The sequence below is a fragment of the Pogona vitticeps genome, chromosome ZW-PAR (assembly GCF_051106095.1).
Source record: "Pogona vitticeps strain Pit_001003342236 chromosome ZW-PAR, PviZW2.1, whole genome shotgun sequence".
Taxonomy (NCBI): domain Eukaryota; kingdom Metazoa; phylum Chordata; class Lepidosauria; order Squamata; family Agamidae; genus Pogona; species Pogona vitticeps.
Window position 1 is genome coordinate 9,513,537 of NC_135800.1, and position 21,772 is coordinate 9,535,308.

The window sequence follows — 21,772 nt, forward strand, 5'->3', positions numbered from 1 at the left end:
GTGCTGGCCAGGATTTCTGGGAGTTGTAGTCCAAGAACATCTGGGGAACCGAGGTTGGGAACCACTGATCTAGAGTCTAGCCTGAATTGTAGGCAAGACCAAAATAAAATAAAATAATAATAATAATAAAAAAAGACTAAAACATTGTGGCACCTTAAAGACCATTATATTTTAATGTCAGCTTTCTTGGAACTTCCACCAAGTTGAGGTTGCACGGACTGACACGGATGCCTCTCCTAAAACTAGCCTGAATGAATGGGAGGGTGAAGGCAAAAGTCTACGATTTCACCGTGAAATATGAGAGACGGTTCTGAATATTCATGTATGTATTTCTAGCCCTCCTTTACGTCAGCAGATCTCAGGGTAAGGGAGCGATCCATAAAACCAATTTGAAACAATTTAAAACAATTTAGCAGTAAAACTGTACTAAAGCAAAGCTAAAATATGCTAAACAGTACCTTTATTTCCTTCGTCTTTTGCACACAATCAATAAGTCACTGTCAGATAACTAAAACATTGTTCTCAAATCTCTTTAACTGCTAGAAATGCCTTCCTCTGCACCCTTTGCAGCTTTTTCCCCCCCTGGATAACACTGGGGGGTGGAAGAGAAGCTAGTTGTTCAGCACCTGCATTTTAATATTTTAACAGGTAATCGTGAAGCAGAATATTTTGCTTTTTGTTTTTTTTAAAGGATCTGATTCACCCTTCCTTCTCAGAGCCTTCAGAAATGACACGAAGGCGGTGGAGTAGATGATGAATGACAGTCCATGGCGTTGAAGTTGATTCAGCTTGGGATTGGCACTAGCCTGTCCCCTATTTATCATCATTAATGACCTGTAAAAGAGGAGTAAACAACACACAGATATTTCCGCCATGCTTTTAGGACAGGCAGGCCCCACCACCTCAAGAGAGGAGGAATTTCTTAACGCACAGTTGTGGGGCGCGTGGGCTGGAAGATTAAAACCATTTTGCCCTATTAATTAAATAACAAGAAGGAAAAGGCCTGGCAACAGGAAGCTGAGGCGCTTCAGTGAAATGGGCCTTGAATTATTTAGCAAAATCTGCTGTTAAGGGAAGGAAGGTTGTAAGTGTGTTTCAGAGATCAAAGTTTTCTATTTAACTCTGTGTCACTACGATTATGCAAAAAGTTTAATTAGTTGCCGATGGAGCTCCTTGTTACCTGGGCAAGGAGACTCCCAGAACAGGTTGGGGTTAACATATCGATTGAAGTCAGGGGACCCGAGGCTTGGATGGCCAGATGTTTGCATCCTTTACCTTCTGAGGGGTTTTTTTGGTTAGGTCAGGCATTCTGGGATTTGTAGTTCAACAACATCTGGAAACTCTGAGCAGAAGGATATACCCTTGAGTCCATGCCTCACCAAGGTTAATCTCTTCCTCTTTAGTAGGGCAAGGACTGTGGCCGGTTTGCAAGAATGGCTTATATTCCCTTGTTCTTTTTTCCTGGGAAAGTCACTTGACCCACAGACCCCTCATTCTTGTAAACTCTGCACCCCACTAAGTTCCCACTGTCTCTGCTTGTCTTCGTGAAAATTAAGCTCTGAGAGGACTTGAGCAGGTCGACCTAGTGAGACAGAAGCCTTCATCACTGTCTGGTGCTGGCCAGGATTTCTGGGAGTTGTAGTCCAAGCACATCTGGGGAACCGAGGTCGGGAAGCACTGATCTAGATCTTGGAAAGACCACTCATGACTAGTCAGGTGGTGTTGAACCCTAGCAGCCAGCACCCACTGTGGGTACACTGGTTAGAGCGCATGGCTGTTGCCTTGTGATGGCTGTCAGTCACTGTCGATTCCACCTTCCTTTACCGCACCTGCTAATTAGGTAAGTATACAGTGAAGAGTCCCTGGAAAAGACCCTGATGTTGGGAAAGTGTGGAGGCAGGAGGAGGAGGGGGACGACAGAGGATGAGATGGTTGGACAGGGTCATCGAAGCGACCGACATGAATTTGCTACCAAACTCCAGGAGGCAGTGGAAGACAGGAGGGCCTGGCGTGCTCTGGTCCATGGGGTCACGAAGAGTCGGACACGACTTAACGACTAAACAACAGCAACAGTGATATGAGCCCTGTCACACGCCAGCTTTTCTGTGGCTGTTTGGTGCCTTGGCCCCACATTCATAGGTTCAAAACTAGGCATTAAGAACAACGCGTGCTTTTTCTGAATAACTAGGTTTCTGTCCTGCAGTGGGATTTCATTGGAATTATGCACCGTAGTAAACAAATCTACAGGTAAAGATCATGTTTACCTTCCAGTGATCGAACGCTAAATTCAAATTACAGAGGTGACGAAAATGGCGTGCTATGATAGGTGGACATCTTCCATCAGTGGAAGGAGCACATATGAATGACCTATTATCTGGTTTGGTTCTCTCTTGTCAGTGTGCCTTTTAGTCCGTTGAATTCCTGTGCTGTGGCGTTTCAAAGAGGAAGGGAAATGGCAAGGGAGTGGGTCACCAGTTGAAAATGATCCTCATTATATAACCTGCACTACACACTCACACACAGTTTTTGCAGACTGTCCCTTCCCACACCCACCCACAGTTTACATCCCTTGGCATGTTCTTTCTGAGTCCTACCACTGGTCTCCCCTTCTCCCCAGAAGGCAAACAGCCTATTCTTCTCATGATTCAGTTATGCCGATTCAACTTCATAATGTTTCCATTAAAAAAAGCAACAACAAGTACAGTGGTGCCTCGCTTAACGATTTTAATTGGTTCCAAAAAAAAAATCACTATGTGAAAACATTGTTAAGCGAAACACCATTTCCCATAGAGATGCATTGAAAACCGGATAATCCGTTCCAATTGGAATGGATTACCATCCTTAAGTGAAAATCCCCATAGGAAAAAACGTTAAGCGAAACCCATTGAAATGCATTGAAGCCTATTTCAATGGGGCAAAAAAATTCAAAAAAAATTCAAAAAGACTCAGAACAAAGCCAAATTAAGTTAACGAAGGTTTTATTAGGTGCACTAACGATTCCAAGCATTTTAAACATTTTTTAAACATTTTAGAATATTTTAAAAGTAGCAAAACTGGGATTATTAAAAAAAAAACGTTAAGCGAAACAAGGGGACATAAAACTGTCATCGTTAAGTGAAGCATGGTCCCAAAATCGTTAAGCGAAAATCGCCCATAGGGAAAATCGTTAAGTGAAGCACAAGATCACTCCAAAAAAGCCATCGTTAAGTGAATTTTTCGTTATACGAAGCAATCGTTAAGCGAGGCACTACTGTATTTTGTATTTGCGTTTTGCCTCAATAAGACTAGTCCTCCAGATGGCTTTTTATAGCCCCCAATTCAAGTTTTGCCCCACCTCCCAACTCTGCTTGTTTGAAATGAAGAAATATGTTGTCTTTACTCTTCTTGTGGCAAGGTTCTAGGTATTGCAAAAAGAGGAGTCTGTGTTCTAGAATCTCTTCTGGACCACGCTTGAGGCCCTTCATTTTCCAAGTCTTTGTGCATTGTCTTTCCTTGCAGATACTCACGTGGCTGAGGAGCACGAGAAAGTGTGGCAAAAGAGAGAGATAAAAAAAAAGAGAGAGAGTATTATGGGAGAGAATATGCATGTTCACAGCACAGAGGATTAAAAGCCCATATTCTTATCACTGCAGAACAGAGTATTATAAATCCAGTCTTAGAATACTAAATCCCCTCTGGACGTGGCCATTGTTCGGGAATATTGGGAGGAAAAAGCCTTGAGACAGAAATAATAATCAGTTTCGGAATGACATATTGCCACATAGAACATTTCCCGTATTATCCGTTTCCCACCCCCTTTCTATCTTTTGGTTGGACAATTTCACAGGAAAAAGTAGATTAGAGCAGCCCCTCCTGCATGCCTCCAAAGTTTGACTTTTGAGCAGCATATTTCCCCCCCCCCCCGTAGCTGGCTGAATAGCTCAGTCAGCTAGGAATCTGCCTGCAGAGCCCGAGGCTGGGGGTTCGATTCCCCACTGGGCCTCCTGCGCTTTGAGCCGGCCTGGGTGGCCTTGGGCAAGCTGCACCAGGGGGGCCTCTAGAAGAAGAGAATGGCAACCAACTTCTAAGTATTTTTGTCTAGAAAACTCTGAAGAATGTCTCCTAAGTTGGAATCAACTTGACAGCACATCATGATGATGATGATTTATGTTACTGTACATGTATGCAACGGGACATGGTGGCGCTGTGGGCTAAACCGCAGAAGCCTGTGCTGCAGGGTCAGAAGACCAAGCAGTCGTAAGATCGAATCCACGCGACGGAGTGAGCTCCCGTCGCTTGTCCCAGGTCCCGCCAACCTAGCGGTTCAAAAGCATGCAAATGCGAGTAGATAAATAGGGACCACTGCGGTGGGAAGGTAACAGCGTGTCTAAGTCACACTGGCCATGTGACCACGGAAGATTGTCTTCGGACAAAATGCTGGCTCTATGGCTTGGAAACAGGGATGAGCACCGCCTCCTAGAGTCGAACACGACTGGACAAAAATTGTCAAGGGGAACCTTTACCTTTACCTTTACATGTATGCAATCCCTTTTTTAAAACTACAGATGGGTGGCCCTGAACTTTCTGACGAATAATAGGAGCTGAAAAGTAAGAGAAATATAGAAATAAATAAATAAGGGATGTCTCAAAATGCTCTTATGTTTATCGCTGAAGGACAAAGATGATTAATCATTTTGGGGTAAGCAGTGGAGTCCTGTGTGACCATTGAAGTTTCTTAAAGGGAACGGTTTTGGAGCCCTGTATGTGTGCGTGCGTGTGTGTGTGTCAGTGTCAATTATAGGCTCAAATGAGGGAGCCATTAAGGATTCAGGAAGGTCACGGAGGTTCAGGCTCTAATGAGATTTTCCAGAACGAGGAAACCCTTTACAGACAGCCTTCCTCCTCCCACCCCTCCAGCGAACTATTCAGAAACAGAGTGAGAAGAGGAACTGGGGGAAGATTAAAAGAATTGAGGAGAAGGTAACTTTAGTAAGCTAAAGTTATGACAAATAAAACACAGTTTTCCTATTGAATAGCTGCTGAATAGCCTAAGGAATGTAGGCCGTATATGTTTGTGTTCTCCATAGAATCTCGATAGCAAAAGACATAATGTTTTCTTGAGATGCCAAGCAGAAGTAATCGTTTATGACTGTCGCCTGGGAATCCAGACTGGGGCGAACCATTGCCTAGCCCAGCGCTTCCCAGGCTTGGGTACCCAGATGTTCCTGCACCGCAACTCCCAGAAATCCTGGCCAACAAAGTTCGTCGGAAGGTTTTCGGGAACTTTAGTCCAAGAGCTGCTGACGACCCAAGGTTAGGACCCACTGGCGTAGAAGCTTCGTCCTAGCATGTCCAGGGTTTGAAGGAAATCCAACCCCTGGCCCTTTTCTAGTTAGAACAAGTTCTTGCTGCTTAGCTGAACATTTCCAGAAAAGAGAACTAACCCTTTTCTCTGGTGTAGAGGAAAGGGATGCATAATTTGCCCATAGTGAAATGCATCAAGGTTATAAATCACTAACACAGCCGATGAATATGTCACTGTGAAATCTATCATCACTTTTTGGGGGCTGCTGGTAGCCAACAGGTCCTTAAAGGAGCCGGATCGTCCTTTAAAATCACTCTCTGCATCATACAACTTCTTATCTTTTTGGTACTGCTTCTGTTCGCTGTCTAGGTGACCCGTTCTAAAGATCGTGTTACCTGTACATTCACTAATTGCGTAAGCAAAAGGGGATTCTCGAAATCATAGCTGGCATTTTGGAAGGGCGGGAGGGAAGGGGATATTTCTAGCTGTCAGTGAACCGACCATATTATTTAGGCTATGACAATTCTGCCCATATTCTTTCAGAAGGCCATTCTCTTTCATTCCAGTGGAAATCTGCAAGTTTTAAAAACTTGCACAAAAATGCACGTAAAGGATTTAGATGTGTTTTATCTTAGAACACACATTTCCCCCCAGCTATTTTGTTGTGACACTCATGCACCTATGTACACACATGGCATTTGCCCTCCAAGCTACTGTGAAATAGCTACTTATTTAACTGTTTGCCTAAGCAAACTCTAAATATTTGTATTCCGTGTTACAAATGTTGTGCTTTCGATGTGGAGTGGGGATAGATTGTTTTAACAAGCCTTGTCATGGTTTGTTGAAATTGCTGTTCTGAAATGGACAAAAGAGTAGACTATGTCTAGATGGGTGCATATAAATGCAAACAAACAAACAAACAAACAAGCAAACCCTTGACGCTTGGCTCCACAGCCATGCAGTCTAAGTAACTCGCTCAGCTCTCCAGACAGCTGTCAAATTCATAGAGGTGTCTCCGTTTCTATAATGTTTCTTCACTGTGTGCGCTCAGTCATAGAAGGTACGTTCACATTTTATACAGTGTTTATCCATTTTTGGTGCTTTCCCGTTTCCGATGCCTGCTTCTTAAGCCGCACTAGGCCAGCTGAAGGTGGGCCGAATCCAAATGCCATCTAGTCTAGGAGTGCTGGAAATTGCTCAGGGCTATCCTCAACTTAAGTTGGCTGGATAGCTCAGTGGTTTAGGTAGAAGAAGGAAAAAATAAACTATTTCCAAGTGTTCTGTACTGGGGAAGCCCTCGAAAAGCTCTGGAATCACCCTAAGTCAGAATTGACTTGATGTCGTGTTCTGTAGCTGATCCTCACTTTGGCCTGAATTTGAGCTAGGATCAGGGTTGTGTCCTTGGTCTGGAGGATGTTTGGATCTGCTGTGGCTCAGTTCCTTCCTCAGTTAGTACCTTTTTGGGCTTTTCTGATGGAAGATCTTATCCGGCAAAACGTGTTTTGCTGGTTGATCCCTGAAGTCCACGGGCAGGCATCGGGAATCGGGAATCGCTGCCGGCTTCGTTCAGATTCCAGAGTCTGCTGAGCGAGTTCCTTAGGTGAGTTAGGTTTGCCATGGCGTTTAATGGAGGTGGAGGAGAAGGAGGAGGAAGATGTTAAACGTGACTGAAGTTTGTTCATTCATTCATTCATTCATTCATTCATTCATTCATTCATTCATTCATTTATTTATTTATTTATTTATTTATTTATTTATTTATTTATTTAGGGTGGCTTGATAGCTCTGCTCTTGCTGCTGCTGGTGTTCACCGTCGCCCTGTACGCCCAGCGCCGTTGGTGCAAGCAGCGCCGGATCCCGCAGAAGAGCGCCAGCACGGAAGCCACCCACGAGATCCATTACATCCCGTCCGTCCTGCTGGGCACGCAGGGGAGGGAGAGCTTCCGCAGCTCCCGCCTGCAGGCCCACACCTCCGTCATCGGCATGCCCATCCGCGAGACCCCCATCCTGGACGACTACGACTACGAGGAGGAGGAGGAGAACCCCCTGCGGCCTGGGCTCAGCTACCGGGAGGATGAGTTTGGGGGTCAAACGATGATGCAGCCACTGGACAGCCTGGGCAGGAGTGGAGGAGAGAAGCTGGATTATGAAAAGAAAGGTTGGTTGTTGTTGGGTTTTTTTGTGGGGGGGAGAGAGAGAAGCACTCAGACACACACACATACACGCCCCTCCACCCTTATCTTTTTTGCTGGAGGCAGCCATCTATGGAATGTGCTTGGTGGGTCATTAAGAAGTGATGGATGAGCAGGGAGGCCACCGTGCTGAGCCTTCCGTCTTCCCTCTCCCAGGCTGGCGATGTCTAAGCACAGCAGTCGGCTGCATTTTAAATGAGTTTTGGGTTTCCAGGAACAGTTTTCCTGGCATGTAGCAACCCGTTGCAGGCACACACACACAGCCTTTGCTGTAGGGAATGTAGGTGATGGGCCGTCCAAGATTTAAAAATAAATAAACAAACAAACATTAGCCAATTCTTTGGTTTCTTTTAAATAAAAAACATTTAAAATGCCAACATGGTCTTCCATGGAGAGACTTCGATATCGGTGCGCATGACTTCTCTCGAGGAAACCAGCCTCTGGCTAAAGCTGCGTGGTGCCCTGCCGTCACGTCTGTGACAGAATTACACAGAACAGAAGGACTTCTCGCCTTCGCAATTTCTGTATCTTCCTTGGTAGATTGAAACCTCGGTGGGGACAAGAAGAGCACACGGATTTTTGTAGTGTAATGCCGTATAGCTCCCGAGCCAGAGCTTTTGATCTCCAAAGCACATCTTGAAGAGGAAAATTGAAATCTTATAATGCAATCCTAAGACAGGGAGGGAAAAACATGGGGTATTCGGTATCCCTGTTGCATATTCAGTGAAGGAGCAAAGGGTTTCCTGAATCTTTATAATGGACAAAATAAAGTCCAGAGTTCCTTTTATATAGCGGGCAACTCAAGGTCAAACTACATCGTACTCTGAACTCCTTTTAAAAAGGTAGTTTGTGATCACACACAGGGTGACATGCATCTCTCCTGGCATGGGATTTTTCCTTATCTTTGTATCTTGCATTTCACGTGCTGTGTTTTGCAATGGATCTTTGGAAGGTTAAAATGATCTCAGGGTGCAAGTTTGATTGCTGAGACATGCATTTCTGGGGAAGTCCCCTTGTTGGAGGAAAAATGGTTTCAGTCTAAGTACACAATGCCCATCATGTCTAGTGTGACCTACATGGTTGACAGTTCTAGCCTATGGAACAGTCAGCGCAGAGAGGACTGGATTGGCCTTTGGTCAGAACCATAAAGCTTGTTTTAGGTGGTTGTTGTGGGTTTTTTGGGCTCTTTGGCCGTGTTCAGAAGGTTATTCTTCCTAACGTTTTGCCAGTCTCTGTGGCCCGGCATCTTCAGAGGACAGCACTAAACACTGCACTCCCAAGCCAACTACACCAGAGCACAGAGTGCTGTCCTCTGAAGATGCCGGTCACAGAGACTGGAGAAACGTTAGGAAGAACAACCTTCAGAACACGGCCAAGGAGCCCGAAAAACCCACAACAACCATTAGATCCTGTCCGTGAAAGCCTTCTCGAATACTTGTTTTAGGTATTTATGTCTTTCTTTCTCAGTCATTGATATTAATGTTAATGTTTAAAAAAATTAGAAACATTTTTTCTTGTATTGTTCTTTCTGCCTCCTTTTTAAAAAATGAATTATAGACCTATAGTTGTGAATGGCCATGTTGTTGAATATCTTTGGTTATGAGGGGTCTTGTGAGGTAGTAACTCGTCAATGGCCCTGAGTAGAGCTTGCACTAATGGGGGTGGTATATAAATCAAATAAATAATATTTCTGTACCTTATTGGTAGAAAAGATGAATGCAGGGAGAGGAGAAACACAACCGTGGGAGGTTTTTAATGGGCCTGAAGTGGCAGAGCGCTGAACTGCAGGGCCAGTTTTGCATCCCTTTTTATTCTGTGAGAGCCCTTTCGATTTGCTCTCTTGGTGTGACAGATTAGGACTCGAAAGACCTGAGTCTGAATCCACACTCAGTCGTGGAAACTCAGTGGGAGTGTGAAACAGGTAAATCCTTCCATAGCTAACATATCTTGTAAGTCCTATTAATCATCATCATCATCATGTGCTGTTAATTCTGGCTTATGGCAACCCTTTTCAGGTAGAGTACTCAGAGGTGGGTTCCCATTTCCTTCCACTAGGGGGCAGCCCTGGGACTCTGCAGCTGGCCCAAGGCCACCCAGGCTGGCTCTTCTCCCAGGAAGCCCGGCGGGGAATCGAACTCCCCAGTCAGATGCTCAAACCACTGAGCTATCCAGCAGTTCAATGTTAATCTTAGAATGGTTGAGCTAGGGATCATCCAGTCCAGCCCTGGTCAGAGAGGCACCGGGGGGGAATCGAACTTCCAACCTCTGGCTCTGCAGCTCCAGAGACCATATCCCCTGAGCTCTCCAGCCAGTGGAAAACCCTACTGGGGTTCCCCTAAGTCAATTGCCACTGGGTGGCACATCATCATAATTATATTCAATTTTGCAGGGTTTCGTATGCTCTTTATTCCTCCTGTTCCCATTTCAGAGAATAATTTCTGTTATTCTTTTTTGTAAGGAAAGAAGAGCTATAGTGGAGACGGTTCTTCCTCCCCTCCCAGACAGAAGTGGAGCGCCACGGTGGCGCCGGTGGCAGCGATGGGGTGGGGTGGGGTGGGAAGAGACACGAGATGGAAATGGAACGGTTTCTGCAGCTGTCCTCTGTAGCCTTAAGCAGGCTGTTCTTTAAATGTAAAATTCCAGTTACTTATTTCATTCTTGGGGATGAACACCATAATGTGCTTAATCAGGTGGTGCAAATTACGAAACCGAAGCAGTGGCATAATTGCTTTTGAGAACGACACCCCCTTGTTCCTTTAGCTTCAGTATTTCTCTCCCCCCCCCCCAATGAGATGGATCTTTGAACACACAATGTGCGGGCGACTCACTTTGTCTGCAGTAGGATGGGAATACAAAGGAGAGGCATAATTCTGAGCCGCTGGATGATTGTGGCTCTTTTTCTTTCTCTCTCCCCAACCTCTAAGCACCACTGCCTCATTCTTCTTAGGCAGCCGCCCCTGTGTCTACAAGGAAGCCGTCTTTGGTGTAAGAACAAACAAACAATCAAAAAATGAATTGGGGGGGGGAGGAAAATACCCTGCAGCCTCTTATTTGTTTATTTTTATTATCAGAAAATATAATTCTCTTTGAGACTCAGACTTTCTCGCTCACACACAGGTGGACGCCTGTGGAAGTCTATGGGGTCCTTGCCTCCCCCCCCCAAAAAAAACCCGTTCCTGATCTTGTTTGAATCCAGAAGCTCTGCATGATCATCAGTTGGCTAGCAGTCCGATGGGAGAGGTCTAGGTAAGGCGAGAGAAGAATTCTCTGCTGATGGAAGTGTCGGGTTTGGGCTTCATGGGACGAAGCCTTGAGACAGCTTTTGGCGTTCTCACGATGCTAACCTTACCACATCTTTCGCTAAAGCCAGCTTGTCTGTCTGGGGGTGTGGATGAAAACGAGGGTTGCATCTGCCTCATACCCTAGGAACAAACGTTTACTTTTTGGTGGTCAAACAGCGGTACAGTTTCCTCGCTCAAGGTTCTGGCCCCAAACCCAAAGATAGATCCGTTGCGCCTTCTCTGAGACCCTTTCCAGCTCTGCCGTTCTAAGATTATCCATAATAATCAAAGCAGGGCCCCTTCTGTGGTGGCTCCTTAAGGGTGCTGCAGTGTATCTGTGCTCCTCTAGCTGTATCTATATGACACACAGAGCTCTTTCACGTACCTAGGTAAGCACACATAAACACACAACATTGGCTAGACTCAGAGGTTTTATCAGCTCTCGGCAACATGCCTGGTGTGTCTGGAAGCACACAGTCGCCGTTGGCCAGAGTCCCACAGACCTCTTGGTTCCCACCTTCATCTTAAAGCAATCTGTTTAAAGGAGTCTTCCAAAGTCCAACGAAGATTTTTGGAGAGTCTGAAAGCTTGCGTTTTTTAATGGCTATAGAGTTGCTCCTAATAAAGGTTTTTTGTTCTTTGAAGATGTTTTAACGTACAGTCTTCAGATGGTTATTTTTTTTCCTCTACGGCTCTGCTTTTTCGTATTCTTTCTGGTCTTCTTCTAGTCCTTCAGCTAGGCTTGAATCAATTAAAAACCGCTACACAGACCCGTCTCATCAATTCCTCTCTGCTCTTCCTCCTTTTCTTAACCCAAAGTTAAAATTCACTCTGGCAGGAAAAAAAAACCCTCTCTCGCTCTCTCTGTGCTATTGTTTGGAGAGAATAAGCTTGGGAACGATGCTAGTCCAGGCTGGCTTGACCTGTTGCTCACCTTATTCTTTCTGCCTCTGCCTGGTAGGCTTTATTCACTGTGCTTAGAACGAATCCCCACACAAAGGATGGAAATTCGTGCTTTTTCCCCCCCTTTGCGAAGAATGCTCTCCCCCCCCCCCGAGTGTTTTGGCTAATGCACAGCTGATTGCCTGCATTTTTAGCCTTGTCTCCCCAAAACAGTGACACCCATCTCTGCTTATCGAAATGCCATTAGAAAGTGTTTAATATTGTTAACCTGAGCGATTTCAGTAAAAAGCCTCCGTAAACGCACGGAAAACTCCCCCAAAAGGATGCATTAATTTTTAACTAGTCAGCAACTGCGTGCTGGAGGGCAGTAATTCTACATCCTCTTTCCAAACTGCAGTTAAAATTGCCTTAGTTTGGAGCATCGGTTTTAGCCTTTAAAACAGAGGGGGAGCAGGAGGCGACTCTGGGGCTGCCGGATCTTCCCCAGCTACCACTTGTTCCAACCGAAACAAGATTAATTTCTCCTACCTCTGGCTCCTGCAAGAGCAACTACTTTCCTTTCAAATAGATCACAGTTCCCCACCCCTCATCTAACACATTAATGATTTTTCAAAACAAGAGTGGACTTCTGGTTGTTTCCACTTCTTGTCATTGTTGTCCTCCTCCTCCTCCTCTACTTTTTTCCTGGGTGAGGGGGTGGGCGTTTTGGCATTTCTTGTAGTCTTTGTGCCCCCTGTTGAAAGCTGGAGGCAAAAGCTTGACCCCTGTGGCTCCAGATGTCCAAGGAGCAGTTCAGTCCCTCCTTTCTTCTCTGCTGTATCTTGTGATCCTTGTGGTGCAGTGGTTAAACTGCAGTAGTGAAGTGAAGACTCTCCTCATAATCCGAGTTTGATCCTGAACGCTGGTATCTGGCCCAGGGTTGACTTAACCTTTCATCCTTCTGAGGTCGGTATAATGAGCACCCATCTTGCAAATGTATGATGTGTCGCCTGCATAATTAAATTGTAAACCACCCAGAGAGAGCTTTAAACACTATGGGGCAGTACAGTGGTGCCTCGCTTGACGAGGATAATCCTTTCCAGCAAAATAGCTGTAGAACGAAATCGTCGTCAAGTGAAAGTAAAAATCCCATTGAAATGCATTGAAAACTGGTTCAATGTGTTCCAATGGGCCAAATGCCTCAGCATCCAGCGAAGATCCTCCATAGGGCGGCCATTTTCCGGTGCTTGTAATGCGAGGAATCCGTCCTAAAACACAGCGGGGAACCATTTTGCACAGCGAGCGGCCATTTTGAAGACCCGACGATCAGCTGTTTTGATCGTCGTTAAGCGAAAAATCGGTTCCCTGCTTCGGGAACCGATCATCATAAGGTGGTTTTCCCCTATTAAAACTTTGTTTTGCGATCGCAAAAGCGATCACAAAAACTTCATCATTAAGCGATTTCCTCGTCTAACGAGGTAATCATCAAGCAGGACACCACTGTATATAAGCAGCATATTTTGGTTTGTGTTGCGTGAAAGTTGTTAGAATTGGGTTTTTTTTAGATAGAAGGAAAATAGGGGTGGTGGAATTTGCTTGCCCTCCCTTTTCCTGCCTCTTTTCCTCATTTCTTTTTGTATACATTATTTGGGATTTGTATAAATTTGCAAAGGGAGAAATGGCTGATTCCTTGCCCCTCCCCCAAATACAATTCAGAGCAATAACAGCAAACAAGATTTAGAGCAGAATATTACTCCACTAAGATTTCAGGAATTGGCTGTAAAACATATTTACATTCTTCAAGCAATTTCCTTCTCCGCCTCTACAAAACTTCTAAATGCCAGAGGTAATCTAGCGTAGATCGAAATGGTGGCAATGTGCCAATTATGCCTCTCTTTACCCCCCCTCCCCCCCATAAAGGAAATTGATGGGGCGGGAAGGTGGGGCTGAGCAAAACACATTGGCATCCCCTGCCTGAATCCGGCGGGCGCTGTTGTGTTTCTGGAGGCGAATTCTGCCGTCCTTTGGCAGGAGGAGATGTCATTCATTCCTACTCACTAGTCAGTTTCTCGGGACCCTCGGGGGAAATCTTTCGCAGCAGCACCCCCCCCCCCCAAAAGATGAACACTTTGGGGGCTTTGCCACCCAGCTGCAAGCCGTTTCAGCAGGAGAGCTGTCACCGAAGCCCCTTTCAAGGCATCGCTTGCTCAATATAATTGGCACCGATGGTGAGTCACTCTGATTGCTGCCATCCAGTCCCCCTTCCGTCACCCACTCCTCAGTCCTTGATTTCATATTATATTGTATGCTGTTGTGGAAACTATACACGTCATGGGCTTGTTGTTGTTGTTAGAAATGTTTGTGTGTGTGGAATCATAGAATCATGAAGTTGGAAGGGGTATTTAAGGCCATGTAGTCCAACCCCTTGCTCATAGCAGGAATCCGAATCTAAGCAGATCTGACAACAGAGGGTGATCCATTTTTCTCTTAACTACCTCCAGCGTTGGGGCACTCACCACCTCCCGAGGTCACAGGTTCCCTTGTTGTACTGCTCTTACAGTTAAGAGGTTTTTCCTGATATTCATCCTAAATCTGACATCTTGTCACTTGAGCCCGTTCTTGCATGTCCTACACTCTGGGATGGTCGAGAACCGATCCTGCCCTTTATATGCTGCCCCATAGAACTTAAAGCACTCTCTGGGCGGTTTACAATTCAGTTATGCAGGCTACCCATTGCCCCTTTCCCCCAGCGAGCTGGATAGGGGTAGAGAGGATTAAAAGAAGGAAAACACTGAAGTATATATAAAGGAGTGAAGCAGACCTGTGGGGTTCAGGCAAACCAATGTTGTTGCATCATTTTGAATCATGCATTATAGTCGGAATGTTAGAGCAGATTCTTTCTTCCAATGCAGCTAAATGCTTCTGTGATCAAGTGCCACTTCTTGCACTGAGTGTTATTTCCTCCCTGTCTTCCCTCCCCCCTTGCCCAGCTAGGTTGGTGGGGTAGGGTACGGGATGATTGAATTTCCCATCCGAAATGAGCCAAGCCACTGATCTGATGGGCCCGTCCATACCTGGTGGGCTGCGGATCTCCGGCGCGTTGCTGGCTGCCTCCAAGGTGGGTCACCCGGACGCCACTGAAGCCTTTTTGTGAGCAAAGGGGATTTGTGTTTAGGAAGGAAGTGACTTTCTGCACAGTAGTCATATCAACTATTTCCTACCCTTAAGGAAAGGAAAGATATTACTTCTCATCCTGGGTGGGGTGGGAAAGGTAGGATCTATGGCTCTATAATTCGAGGAAGCCTGCAAGGAAACCATTCTAGTGAAAACTGGTTCCTAAATGCACAGAAATGGTTGAACGGCTGCCATGAAGGCCCTTGGCTAGGTAAGATGGAAGCACTCATCTGCCCTCTAAATACCCTGCAAAACGGATGCCGTTTTAGATGTCCTCACGAATAACGACAGAAGCTGAAATGAACGGTGTGTTCTAGAGTATCTGAGGCAACCTAGGGGGAGGTGGACCTCTCACCCCTGAAATGTCACAGTGGGAGCCTCTATCCTGCCTGCGATAACGTCCGTTTCAAAACATGAAACCTGAATGGAAGGCTTATTTGATTGAATGAACTTTATTTAGTTTTAATTGTTTATTTTTGTCCCGTGAGTTAAGTGTCTGGCTCCAAAACCATTTCTCCACTGGGCACCCCTTGGGCAAGATTCTGCCATCCCAGGGCACCTCCAGAAGAAGAGAATGACAGACCCCTTCTGAATCCACAAGACCTAAGGAACCTTGAAAGCAACTGACTTTCTGGAACGTTATTATTTATATTATTCTTGTTTCAAAGACCAATGATCAGACTACTGGCCAAGATCCACTCACTGGAGAAAGGCAGCCTATAAAATGATGCTACGTAAGTGAGTGAATGAGTGAAAAAGGAAGGAAGGAAGGAAGGAAGGAAGGAAGGAAGAAAGGAAGGAAGAAAGGAAGAAAGGAAGGAAGAAAGGAAGAAAGGAAGGAAGAAAGGAAGAAAGAAAGAGATTTCATTCTTGGGCTCGTTGCTGGAAGAAATCTGTGCTTTTTAATCTAGGTATGAGAAGGCAATGAGTTAAGAAGAGCCAGCTGCATGACATGCAGACCCCCCCCCGAAGTTGGTCTTGTGCTAGGATTGTAAGCCAGCACAAATGCATCCAGATATAAATAAATGTGTCACCTAATGTCATCTGATGACAGACGTGTCACACCGAGAAAGTTAATGGAGTTCCATGCTCTGACCTGATACCAGGCTGTGGAACGGCCAGATAAGAAGGGAGGGAAAGATCGGAGGTTATTTTATCCCTTCCCCCTGCTGACTCCCCTTTCTGCCACACAGCGGTCACAACTTGGGCACATGGTGGTGTTCTGTTGTTCTGCTGCCTGTGCAGCGGGCAATATGAGGCTGCGGGACAGCAGGGGAGGGAGGGACGAGCGGAAGAAAAGCCAAGAATGAGAAGTTGATTCAAACTTCTAATCAAAACAATGACTGACTTAGTGACCTTGCACAGACACAGACAGAAAGATCACAGTGAGAGAGAAATAAAACCAGAGTAACCTTCAAGTAAAGGGATTTTGAAATCGCATTGGTGAGATCTTTCTTTATTTCTTTAGGATGAGTCTGATTTGGTCCATTTCCGGTGCATGCGATCTCTGGGAATGGAGCCAAAGTGAGCCTTCTAGCTGTCAAGGCTCCTTCCATTTTGAATTTCCAAAGCAAGCCACTTCAGGATATCTGGACATTTCCTTCGGTCCTTGGAAGAGGGACAGGGGCAGTGAATTTTTTTTTCAGGCTGTTATACTATTGCTGATCTGCCATATCACTTATAAAGAATTTTTTTGTCTCTGCCTTGCCTGAAGAACCAGTTGAAAAATTGTCTGCAGCTATGCTCCACCAAGGAGCAGGGGTGGTGTTCAGTTTGCCAATATCCTGAAGTGGCTCACTTGTTAAGCCGCATCACGATATCAGAAGTTCAAAATGGAAGGAGTTGGACCAAATGGAGTTGCTTGGATGTGAGGATGGCACCCAATGGCATATCCCACTTTGCCCCTGACCCCGAGCAACTCTATTTAGCCTGCACCAGCCCTCTCCAAAAGGACCAGTGTAGATGAGCCCATGGTCTTGATGACCTCTGACTTCCCGTAATGGGACCACAAGAGGAGGAACAACTAGCAGTGGCTGTTAATAAGCATCTGTAATTTTAAGAACTAATGCCTGAATTTGTATTTTGACCACATACTCTCCCATCATCTTTTGCCTCCCCCTCCCTTTGGTGGGGACTGGACGGAGGCTGTACATCCAGATTGTATTCCTGAAAGCAAGGACTCTCTTTGTTTATAACCCCATTTATTTTAACAGGCAATCTGGGAAGGAATAGCTGCTAAACGCCTTATAATTTTGAGCAGTAGGGGCTGTCTGGACGCCCCCCCCCCCCCCATGTACTGGCAGCAGGGATGTTTCTGTATCTCTTCTCCTGGTTTCCCTTCTATCCGTTTCATTGTGTAGACTGCAGCGCCCGCAGCCATTGTGGGATAGAGGCGGGGAATTATTTATCCGAGTGACAAAATGCAGATTAAGAATGAAATGATCTGCGGGCAATTTGTTGTCTCTTCCCATTCTTCGGGGGAAAAAGTTATTTAGGGGAAGGAATGTGGTGTTTGTCAAAATCTGGAGTAGAAAAATCAGATGTTGTTGCTTTTTCCATCTCTGGAGTCCAGAAAGACCGGCTTTCACCTGGTATACGGTTGATATATGTGCCAGAAGGGGGTTCAAGAAGGCAATATGTCCCTATTTTAGTCTCTCCAGGGTTTGAATTCTCCTCCTTCCTCCCACCCTTTCCTCAGGAATCCCCATGTCCTTTCAGACAATGGTGGAAATACATTCATTTGAATCTCTCTTGCCGCCCCTCCCAAGTGTTTGCATGGAAAACAGATGGTTTGTTTTTTACAGCAGTTCATCATATTTAGTGGGTTTTAAAAAAAAACAACAGTTAATCATATGCTCCTTATTTATTTCCCTGTAAGCAAAAGAGGCTTGCACAGACGTTGGTTGTCTGAGTCGTCTGCTGGTGGGCAGCTTGCCACCCCCATGCTGGTCCCCTCCGCGAGGGAGGCCGTTTCCATTATTTCGGACTGTCGCAAATTCCCCCGTCAGGATTTTATCCCCTGCAGCACTATGGGCAACTTTGGAATCCCAAGAAGCCCATCGCCCAATGATGTGGGAGCCCCACTCCCTACCCGGAAAGACATCACGGTGTGCTCTGAGCAGAGCAGGAACTGCGAGGGGTTCTCAGTGAGGGGACGGTAGGAGTCTGCACCAGCAAAACCGTTAGAAAGACTTCTGGCATCTTAAAGACTGACCCCGTCTTGTTTGGTGGGAGCTTTTGTGCGAGCGAGTGCGGTGCAGCAGCTAGAGATTCAGACTAGGATTTGGAAAACCTGGATTTAAATCCCCCGCGTGGCTGCCAAAGCTCACGGGGGAAATTGTAAGCAGCTCCTTCGATAGCTCACATAGCTCAGAAGCTTTACCAGGGTTGCCTTTAGTCAGAAGCAATGGGGTGGGGCATTTTAGCATGGTAGGGAAAGAGGAACATCTCACGTCTCGGTAAAGGAAACCTTGACGTTTACAAGTCCTGCTAACGAGAGGACTGCCTGGAGGTCATTAATTCGTACCCTCGGCAGAAGTCAGAGGTGGCTTGATGACCCCTAACGACGACAACAGGCCTGAAGATGTCAAACGCACGAGAGGCAAGAGAGATGATGTTTGCAACCGGAAGGTGGGCTGTACCAAATTTGACATGGATAGCCCGTCTGAGATGTGCCCCCAAATTAAATGTCACCAGCCAGTTGTCATGGCATGGCCATCATATGATGTCAAGTCCATTCTGATTTAGGGTGACCGTTTCCAGGATTTTCTAGGGAGAAAATAGTCAGACATTTATTTTCCCTTCTTCTTCAGAGAGTGCTTTTTTTGTGTGCCCGTTGACCAAGGTTACAGAGGCTGACTCTTGTCCCAGGAGGGATCATGGGGAATTTGAATTCCCAAGCGTTGGATCCAGGTACTCCCTGCTCACTGAGTTTTACAGTGCAAAACATCCTAATCCCAAGGATGGAAAAGCCGCTCTGCAATCTGTGAGTGTCCTGATGATACCTGTTCCATCGGCTGCCAGACTGGAAAGCGATGCAATTGTTTAAAGTTATTCGTTCGTGGTGCTCCAGATTTCAGCTGGCGTTTTACTCAGCCCAACCTAGCTCTCCTCGGGGTGGAACTTGGGGCCTCTTGCATGTCCCCGCCGTCTGTTCCTCTGAAGGATGGTTCTTCTCCTGAACAGGGACCATCACGCCCTGTGTGAAACCAGACTCCGCCGTGGATAAATTTATGGTTTGTGTAAAACGGATAAGAAAGAAAGGGAGGGAGGAAGAGTAACAATGAGAATTACAAGCAGTGGCTGGAGGAAAAGAGATTCTCTGTTGGGAACGTGTAGCTTATTTGGTGCTGCAGTGTTGATTTTTCATTGCCTGAAAGAAAATCTTTGCCTTTCTAGTTACATAAAATGCCGCCTAATAAACACATCCATCGCCCTTCCGCCTCTAAATCTGAGCGGCACCGTATTTGATCACCCTGTTTTGAGAAATTGATGGTTCTTCTTTCCGGCTTCGGGGTTGTCCTGGTGGGATCCGCTTATCATCATCATGGGTTGTAGCGTTAAGAGAGGAGCCCCCTTCCAAATTTGGAAGACCAAGACAAAAGGAGGTGGGGAGGTTAGACGTCGGCACCATTTGTCATAAGGATGACATAAAACAAAATGACAGGAGAAGCTGGAGGCTGACGTGGCATCTAAATCCAAAGGATCAGGAAGGGCTGGGATGGTAGCCTCGGGGCTATTAAGGTGGGTGGTTTGCTTTGGCTCCCAGCACCCAGCGAGACCCCCATTAATCACAGAGGGGAGGGCAGGATGTGGCAGGGGAGAGCAAGCGCCTGAAGCGGCAGTCAAGCAGGGACTTCCCAGGGTGGGTGCACCAGGAGAATAAAAAGACAGAGAGAGGGATGGGGGGAGAGGAGGAAGAGGTACTGGGTGGTGAAATCCAAAGGGGGGAGGGAAGACAAAACACTTAGTGGTGAAAGATTGCTGTTACGTTGCAGTTTTCCTCTCTTCGCCCCTTTACATTTGGATATTAGCATTCTGCCATTACCAGAATGCTTATCAGTGAGATCCTTATAGAATCATTCTGGCATGTTTCAGGAACGATGGTTTTGGCCTATTTGTAGTGTTAGCATCATCATACTCTTAGAACTGCAAAGCTGGAAGGGACCCTATGGATCATCAAGTCCAGTGCCTATTGAGGAGGCACAATGAGGGAATCGAACCCCCAATCTTTGGCTCCACAGCCAGATACCAGGGCCATCAGCTCAGCAGTGTTGGTGAACGACAGGGGAGCAAAACTGATTCATTTTGTCTTTTTCCTGCACTTAGTCCTCTTCCATCTTAAAAAAAAAACTATCAAATCAAATCAACAAGACTTTTTCAGATTTACTTATTAAATATTTAAAATATTTTCCCCCACCTTTCTCCTTAAAAAGGACCCAGGGTGACTTACATCATTGAAAGACAATATTTAAAGCTGAAAACAATGAGTATACAGTGGTAGATGATCAAAAGACAATATTTAAAGCGAAGAGCAATGAGTATAAACAAACAGCTTACATCATTAAAAGGCAATGTTAAAGATAAAATAATGATTATGGAAATACTAAAAAAGAACAAACAAATGCCAGTCTGAGAGATGGTCAACACAAGTAGCATTAAAGAGCCAGCCAGAACACTAATGCATAACAATCCATCTAAAACTCACTCATCAAGCCTTCTATTATAAGATCTAACATGCTTGTATGTATGCACATAATGGAAGGTTTTTGTGTTATCCAAATGCCGGTGGTTTGGTGTGTAACCCCGTCTGATGGCATTTTCTCCCACATGGGTCAACATTTCCAGATTCTACACACGAGAGCTGCTCTCATCTGTTGCTCCGTAATGTTTAGACGCCGAGCAGGCGTGCACAAATACCTTCCATTTGCCTAACATCTAGAAAGCAGGTAGGCACAGACGGGCGTTTTGTGGCATCGTAAAGGCTTGCAGATTTATGGTGGAGTTAAGCTTTCATGGCCTGAAGCCTGCTTTATCTGACACAATCTGTACCAGCCACACCAGATCGCCTTGCTTCTCCTTGAGAAAAAAAAATTGGAATGGTGAATCTTAGCTGACAGCTATTTGTTGAGTAGTAAGTATCCCAGCTGCTGACTCAGCTGCTAATTCACTAGGGTGGAAATAAAAAGCAGACTCCAGGCATAAGGTGCGGAGCACCAGGAGTAGCTACCGGGTGATCGGAGAAGGCAAAGAGTTGCACTGAATGAGAGCAAAGGCTCAATATATTGGTGGGAAACCTATGTAAGGACTCATTCGTTTATTACTGAACTCTGCAAAGCTTTTGCCTGGCAGTCAACACTGGCTGCCTGAGTGGTGCACGGACATTGATTCATTAGATTAAAACCCATGAACTGGGACTTGTGCACTTCATTATATTGAAAGCCACCGATGCAATTTTCGTTGGCTTTTGCAGACCTTGACATTTTTTCTCTGTTTACTGCCATCCTATGGAAGATCATATACTGTACGTTGCCGTGGTGTGCTATGTGCATGAAGGCTGACCATTTCTGCTGTGGTTTTCTTAGGGGCCATTCCACATGTCACTGCAAACCAGCCTGCTTCGGAGAAGCAGTATTTCAAGGACCACGCCTCCCTTTAGGAGCCTGCCTGGGTGTTAAGGTCCTCAGGGGAGGCCTTTTCCTCATTGCTATCATCATCACATGTGTCTTTGATGGGGACATAGGAGAGGGCCTTCTCTGCCACTGTCCCCCGATTCTGGAACTCCCTCCCACAAGAGGCCAGGCTGGGTCCATCTTGGCTTTCCTTCCACAAGCAGATGAAGACCTTTCTCTTCCTTTAAGCGACCGGCTGCCTGAGAGGGGTTTTAAATAGAGTATTGTGCTTTGTTGATTTCAGTGTGTGTTTTTTTGGTGTTCATTTGTTTTCCCCTTTTGTTTGAT

At 45.7% G+C, this 21,772-nt stretch overlaps 1 protein-coding gene across 5 annotated transcripts in view; it reads left to right on the forward strand.

The window, feature by feature from the left end:
- Positions 1–21,772, forward strand: part of ASTN2 (astrotactin 2) — a 473,842-nt gene that overhangs the window by 162,999 nt on the left and 289,071 nt on the right. For all 5 annotated transcript variants that reach the window (XR_013539660.1, XM_072984878.2, XM_072984877.2 and 2 more), the window contains exon 3: positions 7,055–7,442. Coding sequence is in view for 4 of the 5 variants with exons in the window: in XM_072984878.2 (XP_072840979.2) it covers positions 7,055–7,442 (388 nt within the window). In the remaining variant the exon portion in view is untranslated. The remainder of the gene's footprint in view (positions 1–7,054; positions 7,443–21,772) is intronic.